Source organism: Charadrius vociferus, unplaced genomic scaffold (assembly GCF_000708025.1).
Source record: "Charadrius vociferus isolate BGI_N301 unplaced genomic scaffold, ASM70802v2 scaffold535, whole genome shotgun sequence".
Classification (NCBI taxonomy): domain Eukaryota; kingdom Metazoa; phylum Chordata; class Aves; order Charadriiformes; family Charadriidae; genus Charadrius; species Charadrius vociferus.
In genome coordinates, this window is record NW_009648542.1 from 61,747 (window position 1) to 74,364 (window position 12,618).

Consider the following 12,618-nt stretch of genomic DNA (forward strand, 5'->3'; position numbering starts at 1 on the left):
ATTTTGCAGTTGCATTGGGACTTTTCTGTGAATCCACGCTTTTTTACACCCCAAGTGCAACATATGGCACGATGCCGCTTTGAAGCAGAGGAACACAGAAATCTGTGGCCACAAGCCATGCTTTTGACAATCTGAACTTTTGATGATTTTTATCATTTTAGATTATTCAGCTAAGCAACCCGGTTTCTTTAGTAGGCCAGTATTAGAAGGGTGGTTTAATTAAAGGATTTAAAAAGAAAATTAATTCAGAGGGCTTTAAGTGTATATCTAGGGAATATGCCCCTCAAATGAAGACATCGGGGAAAACTAATTTTCCTAATTACTAATATACTTTTGCCATACTTTCTAAGTGGCAGACTACACCATACTGGCAGCACACATCAGGGTCAAGGCTTTTATTTAGAACAGTTGTTAGAATGTAATTGCCCATTTTTGACAACGCCAAGTTATTTCTGTCTTCCAGAACATCTTAAGAGTAACACTTTCTGTAAAAGCAAAAGTGTTATCAACAGCATAAAATACACCATTGGTAGAGCACAAGACCAGAAAATCTTGAAAAGTGACATACCTGCCCCACGCTGCTTTCATTGTGGAATCTTTATCAACAGGAATGCACGAAGACTCAACAACACTTGATTTATTCAATTTGTAGCAGAGACCACAGTCTGGATCTAACATACATCCATTACAATAACTGAAAGAGAAAGAAATACATACTCAAGCAACACTTTATTAATTTGTACATGTCAAAACCAACAGCATCTCCTAATCAATCTTGGGATGCACATAGTCAAGATGTCAGTGTTGGAGACAAGATAATAGAAACTTCCCCAAAACTAATACAGATTGCTTTCACCTTCTTCTGTAACACGTTTTGGTGGCCCAGTTGCAAATCTCCCAGTGACATCTGATCAGGCTGTAGGAGAATTCACTCATGGAATGAATTTTAATTAAAAAAAGATGGATTGGGGTTGAAAAGAAAGAATCATACATCATACCTAATAACCAAGCTAGGATTTGGGCACATACTGATGTGAGAGTCAAAGATCACGATACCATGCATCTCCATGTGGGAACTTGGCGCCTGAGTTCCCATTACATTTGATGGACAGAGTCAGTATGTCAATGGAGCCAATTCATGTACAGGCATGTAGTGCCCCAAAATATCCTGCCTGCCCTTCACCTGCCACTGCGGAGTATGCAGTGCTCTCACAGATTACTCCTGTGCATCACACTTGCCAGATCTGTACAGATATCTCTGACTTCCTTCATAGTCTCAAAGAGCAAGAGATGCTTATATTTAGGCAAAGTCTCCTCAATGCAATCTTGCAAGCTATTCAAGTGACTAGATAGTAAAACTGTTCTCTAGACTCCACTGGTTGCACTGACCACATCTCCACTGACTACTGGGAGCCTAGATGCCAAGCGCCCTACAGATACTCCACTCAAATGTCAGTCTAAAACCTGCGCCTAAGAACAAACTGAGTGGGATTTGGGCACACGAGCTACGAAGGTATTCCAAAACCCTTCATGCAATGCAAGTTATCTGAAAACTTCTGCCACAAGCTTCCCCAGATCTTGCAAATGGTCAAGACCATCGCTACTGTGGTTAAACTACCCAGGTGTTTATCTTCCCTGGAAGCCATCTCATTCAGAGATACATACATTCTCATCAGTAAAGCCCCTGATATATTCTAAGGGATAACTTTAGGAGTTAAAAATAGGAGAATGAAAAACTGTAAAACGTGGAGTAAGGCTGGAAATTTGAAATTAAAATTAAACTTTGAAATGTAACATCTAGAAATGTATAATTAAGGTGACCAAAATAGCTTCAACACATACCCCTGTAATAACAAAACCACAGAATTAATCCTTTCTGAGTGTGTATCTGTATCATAACAATGACTTAGTGAATGAAGAAATAATCTGCTTAAACTGTTATACCATTGTAAGAAAAAGTAAAAGTAACTGTATAACAAAGTCCCAAGAAACTAAATCAGTAAAGTAGATTACATGGATTTAAAAAGCCTGAAAGTACATGCTTAAAATCTAGTCATTCAAACTTTTCTTACCATGATGTTTCTTAAAGAGTTATAATAAAGTCAATTCATAGGGCAAAAAAGAGGGCTGGGAAAGTGTTAAAAACAATGTATTCATTTGCATTTTCCTACTTCTCCCAAGTTCCAGAAATTTGCGCTCTTTGTTATTGTGTGCTTTCTAAATTGTCAAATTACTGCAGAATTTCCATGTTGCCTACTTTTTAGAAAATAAATCTATTTTAAGTACACCTTCCTTTTACTTAACTGATGGGTCAAATTCAGGTTTGAACAGCTTTTAACTTTTTTATATTAGGAGAGCCGCATTACATCAGCTCTTTAAATAGAGATATAAACTGCAGAAAACATTTATACAATAGAGATGAAACAAAACATTCAGGTAGAAGTCAATCATCTAACTGCAGTAAACATTTCTTCTCTTGCAATGATAAACAAGGAAATAACACCTCTGCAATTATCAATTTTGAAAGGAAAGCACAATTCCACTATTACATTAGCAAAACTTAGTTACATTTTGTTAATCAGTATCAGGACAGCAATGGGCAGCAACCAAAAGAGTGGTCAGGAACAGAAGACTGCAGATGAATAAAAATATTTTTATAAATCACAAGTGTGTTTACGTATGTAATAATAATATCAAAAATAACTAAAAAAATACACCACCTTCTAGTGAAAAGATTCCTATGATATCAAATAGGATGCTGAGATATGATTTTCAAATTGTAGGGCATCTTCCATTCAAATTATATTGTATGTCAAAGTACATTTTAACAACATGAATTTCTAAAAAGACGCAGGGTGTTAGTGCAGCCAGCATGGCAGCCTGGCACAGAAAGCAGACATTTCCAAATACTCCATGCTATCAAGTGCAGCATATGCAAATTATATTCAATGTGAACACCACGTGCAAAATTTAACATACTAAAGTGGTCTTTAGGCAACAGTTCTCTTTGGAAAAGTTCATGATTCAAGGTTTCTCTAGATTTGCTCTTCTTAAGTTTTACTTCAAGCAGAAATACTGTCAAATACCCAACACCAGCCAGAAAATCAGCAGGACACAGGAATGCAGAGGAATGACAATGAGATGCAGCAATGACTGTCATCTTCATAGTGTTGCCAGCAGAGGACAGGATGGGGACTGGACGCCTCATCATTTCCCTCAATGTCCTCACAAAAGTTGATGCATGAGATGAATGACAGAACTGAACCGTGCATTGTCTGTTCTGTCCTACTGGGCTCACTCTACGAATAACTCCTCATATGGCGTTGGGTATCAGTAATCAGTCAATTGGGAAGCAGAAGGTATCTTATTTATTCCTCCCTCCCCATCCAGCCGTCCAGAAAAAACTCGAGAAATTTGGTTATTGATTCCAGTGTCTGCCTGTTAACTCAGCTGCTCCTTGGGTTTTATTGGGTATGCACAATTGTGTCTTCCAACTGGCATTCAACATAAAAAAGGCTGCTGGATTTCATGTCATGCCAAATGTCAGAGGTTATAGTTACTCTTAACAGTTTAAATAATTTAAAATTATTGTTTTCCACAGCTTTTCTGAAGCTTGTCTTTCAGGTTGAAAAGTTAAATAACAAATATTTAAAACCCCTTTACCTTTGGGTTAGGATTTTCTGCCATTAGCGATATAGTGAGTTCACACAATCAGGCTTTGACTTCCGGTTTTAGAGACAAGACCAATTTATGTCAGAGGAAACCCAGAAATTCAACATACAAGACACTTAAAGCCCTTTCAAATCTAACTCCCAGCAGACTTAGGGTAAGCGGTTGCTGTTCAGACCATCTAGCACTCTTCTGTGCCCCTTTTTATCACTGATATAAAAATTTTATGTTGACATTGATGGGGTAGACAGTAATCGCTTTTTCCAAGATCAAGATTGATGGTTTTTTTCCTCCAAAATTCCAACATATACATAACTGTTTCATAACACAATAAAGAAAACTGTATTGACTAATGATCTAAGTTAGTCTAAAGATTGCACTGAAGATGCAGCATGTAGTAAGAAAGGAAGATTATTTTTTTTAAAGAAGCAATTGAAAAGCACCCAAAAAACCATGTGCTGAGTCTGTTTACTCTAAATTTCTCTCTCAAAAAATGGAAACAAAATATATAGTAGTTTCAGGCTTATGCTCTTCCTCACTCTAACCCCACTACTATTTACTAAACAAAAATATTTAAGCAATTTGATATTGAGCACATATTCTTACATATATGTTCATAGTGATATACATAAATTAGAACACAATATACCAGGAAAATAAATGCACACTATTTTTGTGTTGCATAGTCACAAGCAACTATCTACTGCAGATCTCCTCCCTGCCCTCAAACGTACCTTCTTATCAGCCCGAGCCAGATATATTCAAATATATGTCAGAATATAAAAATATTGACACTTCTTTCAAATCTACACTACAGATCAGTTATGGCCTTGAAAGCTCTATACCAGAATACTCCAGGATGTCTATGTTAAGAAGGAAATTTGCATCCAAATAGGAAGTATGTTTCCTGTACTTTATCATGAAATATTTATATCTGTGCTACGGTTATGAGCTAGCATCTTGGAATCAGGTTCCAGGCAGGACACTTCTCAATCAGGGACTGACAGCTCACCAAGACTGGAATACCTGAGAGAGGTGATTTGATTTTGATGAAACCAGGCAGCATTACAGCAGAAAGGTTTTACAATGTGCCTAGTTCCCTCTCTGCTTACCAGCTGGGCTCCTGAACAACCCACCAAGAAGGCAAGCATCTAGACTTCAGATGCTTCAGCCTATGTAGCAGAATAACAACAACCAGGAATGTGAGGCTCCAAAGATGCCCATCTTCTTTCTTTGCAGCTCCGTGGCATGAAGTCTACAAAACAAAAGCCTCAGTAGCTTGGCCCCTCAGTGTATTGGGAACTGCCATGCAATGGGATTTGAGGGTTCCTGCCTCATTGTCAGACCACATTTACTGACAAACTGATGGACCGTTAGGAGACTGGATATCCCCAAACCTGCAATTCCCAACTTGATTCTTCCAACTCAGTCAAGGCTTCCATGCTCTTAAGTCCTCTTCATCTGACCAAATGGGAATATCTGATGTCCAGAAAGCTTGACAGTACTAACTTCAAGGGCCCTTGCTAGCAATTTCTTGCCAGCCTATGCACCACCAGCTTTCAGGATGCTGTGCTCTGGAGCAGCCTGCCCAATTAACTGTTCCTGAGGTTACAGGTTAATCCCAAAGATGACAATTCCTTCCTCTTCATAGAGAATTTAAAGTATATAGATGAATTATTAATTGGCTAGCTGTGCACATTTTTCTTGATACTAAAATTACTACCTAACAGTGTAGTCTACCAGCCTCCAGTGCAATCTCTAAAAAGACTGAATAAAATCTCTGACCTGCTAAAGTGACCCTCCAGATCACAGAATCATAGAATAGTTTGGGTTGGAAAGGACATTTAAAGGTCATCTAGCCCAACCCCCTTGCCATGAGCAGGGACATCTTCAACTCAATCAGGATGCTCAGAGCACTGTCCAACCTGGCCTTGAATGTCTCCAAGTGTGGGGTATCTACCACCTCTCTGGGCAACCTGTGCCAGTGTCTTGCCACCCTCACGGTAGAAAATTTCTTCCTAATATCTAGTCTAAATCTACCCTCTTTCAGTTTAAACCAATTACCCCATGTACTATCACAACAGCCCCTGCTAAAAGGTCTGTCCCCATCTTTTTTATGTCCCCTTTAAGTACTGAAAGGCCACAATATAGTCTCCCCAGAGCCTTCTCCTCTCCAGGTTGAACAACCCCAACTCTTTAGCCTGTCTTCATAGGAGAGGTGTTCCAACCCTCTGATAATTTTTGTGGCTGTCCTCTGGACCCACTCCAACAGGTCCATGTCTTTCCTGTGCTGAGAGCTCCAGAACTGGATGCAGTACTCCAGGTGGGGTCTCACCAGAGCGCAATAGAGGGGCAGAACCACCTCCCTCAACCTGCTGGCCACGCTTCTTTTGATACAGCCCAGGATACGGTTGGCTTTCTGGACTGAGAGTGCACATTGTTGGCTTGCATCCAGTTTTTCATCCACCAGTACCCCTGAGTCCTTCTGGGAAGGGCTGCTCTCAATCCCCTCATCCCTGTGTTCATACCAGGCGTTGCCCCAACCCAGGTGCAGGACCCTGCACTTGGCCTTGTTGAATCTCATGAGGTTCACACATGCCTACTTCTTGAGCTTGTCCAGGTCCCACGGGATGAAATCCCATCCCTCAGGTGTGTCAACCCCTCCACTCCACATGGTGTCATCTGCAAACTTGCTGAGGGTGCACTTGATCCCACTCTACATCATTCATGAAGGTACTAAACAGTACTGGTCCCAGTATGGACCCCTGAGGGACACCCCTTGTGACTGATCTCCATCTGGACACTAAGCTGTTGACCACTACCCTCTGGATGAGACCATCCAACCAAATCCTCACCCACCAAACAGTCTACCCATCAAATCCATATCTCTCCAGTTTAGAGAGAAGGATGTTGGGAGGAACCATGTCAAAGGCTTTACAGAAGTCCAGATAGACAACATCCATAGTTCTTCTCTTGTCCACCGATGTAGTCTTTCCATCATAGAAAGCCATTAGGTTGGTCAGGCATGACTTGTCCTTGGCAAAGCCATGTTGGCTTTCTTGAATCAGCTCCCTGTCCTCCATGTGCCTTAGCATAGCTTCTGTATCTCTTCCATGATCTTCCTAGGTACAGAAACGAGGTGGACAGGTTGGTAGTTCCCAGGGTCCTCCTTTCTACCCTGTTTAAAAATGAGTGCAAAGGTTTCTCTTTTTCCAGTCACTGCAGACTTCACCTGTCTGCCATGACTTTTCAAATACCATGGAGAGTGGCTTGGCAACTACATCAGCCAATTCCCTCAGGACTCTGGGATGCATCTCATCAGGTCCCATAGACTTATGTATGTTCAGGTTCCTCAGGGGGTCACGAACCCGATCTTCTCTTACAGTGGGAAGGACTTTGCTCCCCCAGTCGCTGCCTTGCAGTCCATCTACTCAAGAGGTGTGGGAAGAGAGTTGCCAGTGAAGACTAAGGCAAAAAGTTGTTGAGTACTTCAGCCTGCTCCTCATCCATTGTTACCAGTTTGCCAGTCTTGCTCACCGGAGGTGTATGCTTTCTTTGACCTTCCTTTTCTGGTTGACACATCTGTAGAAGCCCTTATTATTATTCTTTACGTCCCTCGCCAAGTTCAGCTCCAGGTGTGCCTTGGCCTTCCTAACCCCATCCCTACACAACTGGGCAGCATCCCTATGCTCTTCCCAGGATGCCCGTCCCTGCTTCCACTGCCAATGCATTTCCTTCTTGCCCTTTAGTTTGACCAGCAGGTCTTAGCTCAGCCATGCCGGTCTCTTTCCTTCCCTTCCTGATTTCTTACACCTGGGGATCAAGAGCTCTTGTACTCTGTGGAAAGCATCCTTAAAGATCCGCCAACTCTGTTCTGCTCCCTTGTCACTGAGGGCAGTTTCCCAGAGGGTCCTATTGACTAACTCCTTGAATAGCTGGAAGCTTGCTCTCCTAAAATTCAGAAGCCAATGAAAAGTTCACAACCGATTCTTTCCCTGCTTCTTCCCCACTGCTTAGAATACTCCATACTTACATTTGGTTTGTCATTATATTTTGTGCTTTAAATTTGTAAAATGACCTTGTAAGTAATGACTTTCCTACAATTCTCAGGAGTCTCTTAATTTGAGCTGCAAATTGTACCTTGTCACTTTTTGTTGAGTGATTTAACAGTAAAAGACCTTTGCCCAGTGCCCTTGCTCTGCAAGTGCTCTTTCTCTTTCTGTCAGATTATTTTGTCTTTTTAAAGCTGAACCTCAATTTCTGAATTGTTCATTTCAAAACATTTCATCAATTCTCACTTCTGCCACATTTTAAGAAACTTTCAACTTTGCCTTCCATAATCTGTTATCCAATTATAAAACTATATTAATGTGTTACTATCAACCAGTTACAGAAATACAAACTGAGCTTGATAATATATTATGGAATGCGTAGTTCTTTTCCAGAATGTTACAGCTGATTTCATAATATTCTACTACATGGGTAGCATGAACAGCCTCTCGGAGTATCAAAATCTCCACAAACAGGGGCGTCTCTTGGGGATGGACTCTCTCTACTTGTTTTGGATTCATCAGTCTTCACTGAGCATACACTTCTATGTGTGAAAATCTGATACATTCGCAACATGCAAGATGTTTTTCTCCTGCCCTGTCTTCTCCACAGAATGAACTCCACTGTTGTGAGCTTGTTGAATCCACCGCTCCTGCTCTGCAAGATGCAAGGATTCATACTGCTGTAAAAGTTTTTCCTCATAGAACTGTAGAAACAATAAAAAAACTACTCAGGCAGGAAAGCCTTGATGTAGGGACAGGAGGGTCTTGCAATATCTACTGAGGATTAGCACATACCACCCAAAGAACATAAGCTGCAAATCACCGCAGGCTGGAAAGGAATGTCTCTCTGATTGTGCTGCTTTCCACTTTTCTGTTTGCCTTACTGGAGACATGATCTTAGTCCAGGTGGATCTTTCATCCTACCTGATATGCCCTCAGGTTTATTCTTTGCTCTCAAGATTGGTTATGCACACAATCCTCTACCTCCCATAGCATGTGGTGTAGTTGCCTTCCAGCTCCTTATAGAAAAACAACAGACTGAAATTAAGCTTTCCTTGCTTCTGTGCTTGTATTCTCCTATCTACAGCCAGATTATGCCTCTTCCTCCAGCCCCAGCTGAAAGAAAATGGCCAGGATAGCTAAGCTGAGGATCACCAGTCAGAGCATGCCTACCCAAGTGGACTGAAGAAGGGACATAGGCAACTGATGAATCCAAACAAGAAAAACAGCCATGATATTTAACACACAAAAAAAAAAAATATAAGGACTTTTGGACAAATACTGCAGCAGATTTATCAGCTCTCTTGACACATGAGGACATTGGTGCATTCAGCTTTCAGCCAGCTATGCAATTAAAGTGCTGAAGGTTTTTTTGGTAAATGGCTTACTTCATTTTTAAACACACTCATTTCAGTTAGATACTAGGACCTTGTTTAAAACTGTCTGATGCTTGTGTCTGAGGTCTTACGCTGTTTGCACATGCTTCACTGCACCTCAGGCATGAAATCAAGCACTTCGTTATACTTCTGATGATTCCTGTGTTGCTTCGAAAAGCTACACATTAAATTCTGATTAAATATCACTGACCAAGAATATAAGGGATGCTTTAAGTAGTTAAAATGCATGGTAACTGCGAGATACCACTCCAAGCTGTCATATCTGGGACACAGAAAACACAATATTTAACAAAGAATGAGAAAAACCCACTTGGACTTCAAGAGCACTTTCCTGCTCTTATAGTAGACCAAACAACAGAAGTTTATTTGCTGCAGTCTCCTGGCAGTCTGTTAGGTAACATGTATTCAGTCAGTGATGTTCATAAGGAAAAGCCACCATTTATAATCACAGTACTCATATGCTACCCGCAGTTCTGTAATTTACCACGCAGCTATTCCACAGATCTAAATCACAGTTACATTCAAGTATGACCAACCCCTCCTCATCTTAAATCAGGCTCCTGCTCCATCCAGTCCACTGAGACCGTTCTTCAGTGACTCCTTCCTTAGGTAAGTTCCAGACCAGTACTCAATCCTTACCCAATCCTTATCATCCCTGATACGCCAGCCACAATATCAGTACATTAGCTCTCTTCAAATTTTCTTAGACCCTCTTTTCCAAATATTCACATGCCTCAACTAAGCAACACAATTTATATAAATTCAGAGCAACTGTTTTCAGTTTCTTCATGTTTGCTACTTCTGCTTTAGACCCGAAGAGGACCCCAATGGCTCATCCATCTTTCCTACCTATCATAGTCTTATAAAGGAAACTACTCTCTATGAACCTTGCTTTGCTTAACTCTGGAGATTATCACAGTTACTCCACTACTACTATAAGGACCCTGACAGCAGACTGGGCTGGAATGCTGACACCACATGAAAAGTGTCCTGATCTACTTGCACATAGGTATCAATTGTGTCTTGTCTTTGATGATCTTTTATTTATTTATTTATCTATACAGCCCCCAGCACATAACAGCTTCCTGATTTATGCCTGGAACTGAGCAACACAGATATAAATAACAGAAACAACTGACTTACATGTACCTTTAATTTGAGCATAATGGCTGTCTCCATAGAATACTTTGCTTTTAAAACTACTCTTCCAAAGAGACCCTACACATACGTACTACACTGCCAGCTTCTGGGCCGACCAGATACAAGCCTTGTTCAAACTTGATTAAAATCATCCTTGTGTGACTAAAACCTGCAGACCATATAAAAGATAACACCATCACTTCAGAAGATTGTACAAAATAATTCCCTAAGCATTGTTTCAGTTTTTGTTAAACAGCAAAGCCTTAAAAGTATTAGTGGAGATGTGAAGTGTTAACAGGTTACTACACGAATAACACCTTGTTCCCTCAGTAATGCAGAGTTTGATTCAAAGACAAAGTAAGTGGAACTGTTAACAGGGTCTGCATTACACTCACAGACATTATCGTTCAGGTAGGTCACTTTCCAGATATTTGTGTTTAAATTGATGAGAGGAGTTTTCCCTCATTCACATTAAAGATGCTTACTACACGGAATTGACATATTCCTTCCTAGCCCTTATGATTTTAAATTAAATCACAAGTTTTGATTGATAGGAGCAACATGCCAGCAAATGGAACATTATTACCAAGCAATAAATCCTTATATTATCTACTTAATATATTTCCACACTATGTCAAGGTCATTTTACAGTTCTACAACATAAACTGTCTATCAGAATCTTAATTACATTTCATAAAAGCTGCCAAAAGTATTCTCAAATATGTTTATCTCTTTACACACTCACAATTTTCTGAACTTAATAGCAGAAACACATTACTATATTTATTATTGCCGTTTATGTTAGCAGAATGACCAGTAGCTTAGTCACTTTGACATTAGAAACATAAAATAAGAATCATATTTTAAAAAAATACTGGTTCTATGATACATGACCGTATGAGAATATTGATATCTAGTTTGCAGATAAATCAGATTGTCAATGAGTCAACTCAACAAAATGAAGTACAAAAGCTAACATACTTACTACATGCATCCTAGGGCTATTAAATACAATAAAACCAGCTGGAGTTACTGGGTTAGCTAGGTTTTTAAGGACTGATCACAATTACATACTTTTGCTTAGTTATGCCTATTAGCTATCTTGTAATACTGCAATGTAAGATTACTAAATATTGGTGCCTTCATCTAAGTGGTGTGTATTTGTACAGCGAGCTTATGCACCACATGAGGGTGACTAATTCAAAGATGAACAACAGAGCCCTTGTGTGCCCAGCACAGCTGGCACCGCCTGCATTATTTTAATCAAGCTCTAAAGACAATCAGTTCAGGAAGGAACCTGAGAAAGTTCTTGTGCACAGGTGTCATTTCCCTAGGATATAAGGATTAACCTAAGCTTAACACAAAAGCTGCCACTTTCATATAGTAACTGAGGTGAAAAATATTGCTGAAGCAGTCTAAGTTCACGTTATGTCTTCTACAGCTGAAAAAGTCTCAGGAAGTGCAGTAAGAAAGACAGACACAGGAATGAAAGGAGACAAAAAGACCAAGAGTACGAGGCAACACGACAACGGTCATTTTCCAGAAATGGGTGAACGTCCCAGAGGAAGGTAGAGTGGGACAGTCACACCTTTGATTCTTTAAAGATCGGGAAAAAGCAGTAGGGTAGCTAGTGCACATGCCCTAACTTTTACCTCCTTCCAGAATCAGGAAAGTCCCCAGTAAAAACAGGAACACGTTTATAGAATGTGAGTAGTCAGAATAACAATAGAAACTGCTAGCTTATCTTTTCATTTTCATTTTTAAGACTACAAGTTTTGGGATGATGTTGTTTTGTACTCCTAAATTTACCTCTGAGCTTCTCTGTGGCCTGGATGATAAGTAACAGATCACAGCTGCTGAAGAGATTACCATCAAAGAAGAGGAGTGGTCCCATTGCAAACATCTATACAACCTTACACAGGTTGAGTGTGACAATGGAGTTTGATTTAAGGATGGCGCACAGATGAGCATTCACCTTGCCTTTCCTCAGTGAGACACCCACCCACTTCCACCTGTGAGGAGGCAAAGAGAATTTCAGTGTCCAGGGTGTCCTGCTGGGTTTGTGTTATTTCCATGACGTCCTTGTGACTGTGACTGTTCTAGTTTTTTCACTGATTTATGGATTATTTTTTTGGCTGTTGATCAATATCATACATCTCAAGACCAAATTAAAATATTTTCCTCTATATTCGCAGCTTATCTTACTGGTTTGTTTTCTGCAAGCACATACAGGCAACCTGTATGTCTCGCTGTACAGCACAGCTCTTTCAGAGCATAGTATTCAAGGTGCTTTTTTGAATCAGGACAGTGACTGTGTTCTTTATCTGCAAGTCTGTCCTATCTTCTTTTTTATTCTAGCA

At 40.2% G+C, this 12,618-nt stretch overlaps 1 protein-coding gene across 1 annotated transcript in view; it reads right to left on the reverse strand.

Annotated features, from left to right (window-relative positions):
* Window positions 1-12,618, reverse strand: part of SLC2A13 (solute carrier family 2 (facilitated glucose transporter), member 13) — a 130,953-nt gene that overhangs the window by 24,702 nt on the left and 93,633 nt on the right. The window contains exon 7 of the mRNA XM_009885945.1: window positions 569-694. Coding sequence (XP_009884247.1) covers window positions 569-694 — 126 coding nt within the window. The remainder of the gene's footprint in view (window positions 1-568; window positions 695-12,618) is intronic.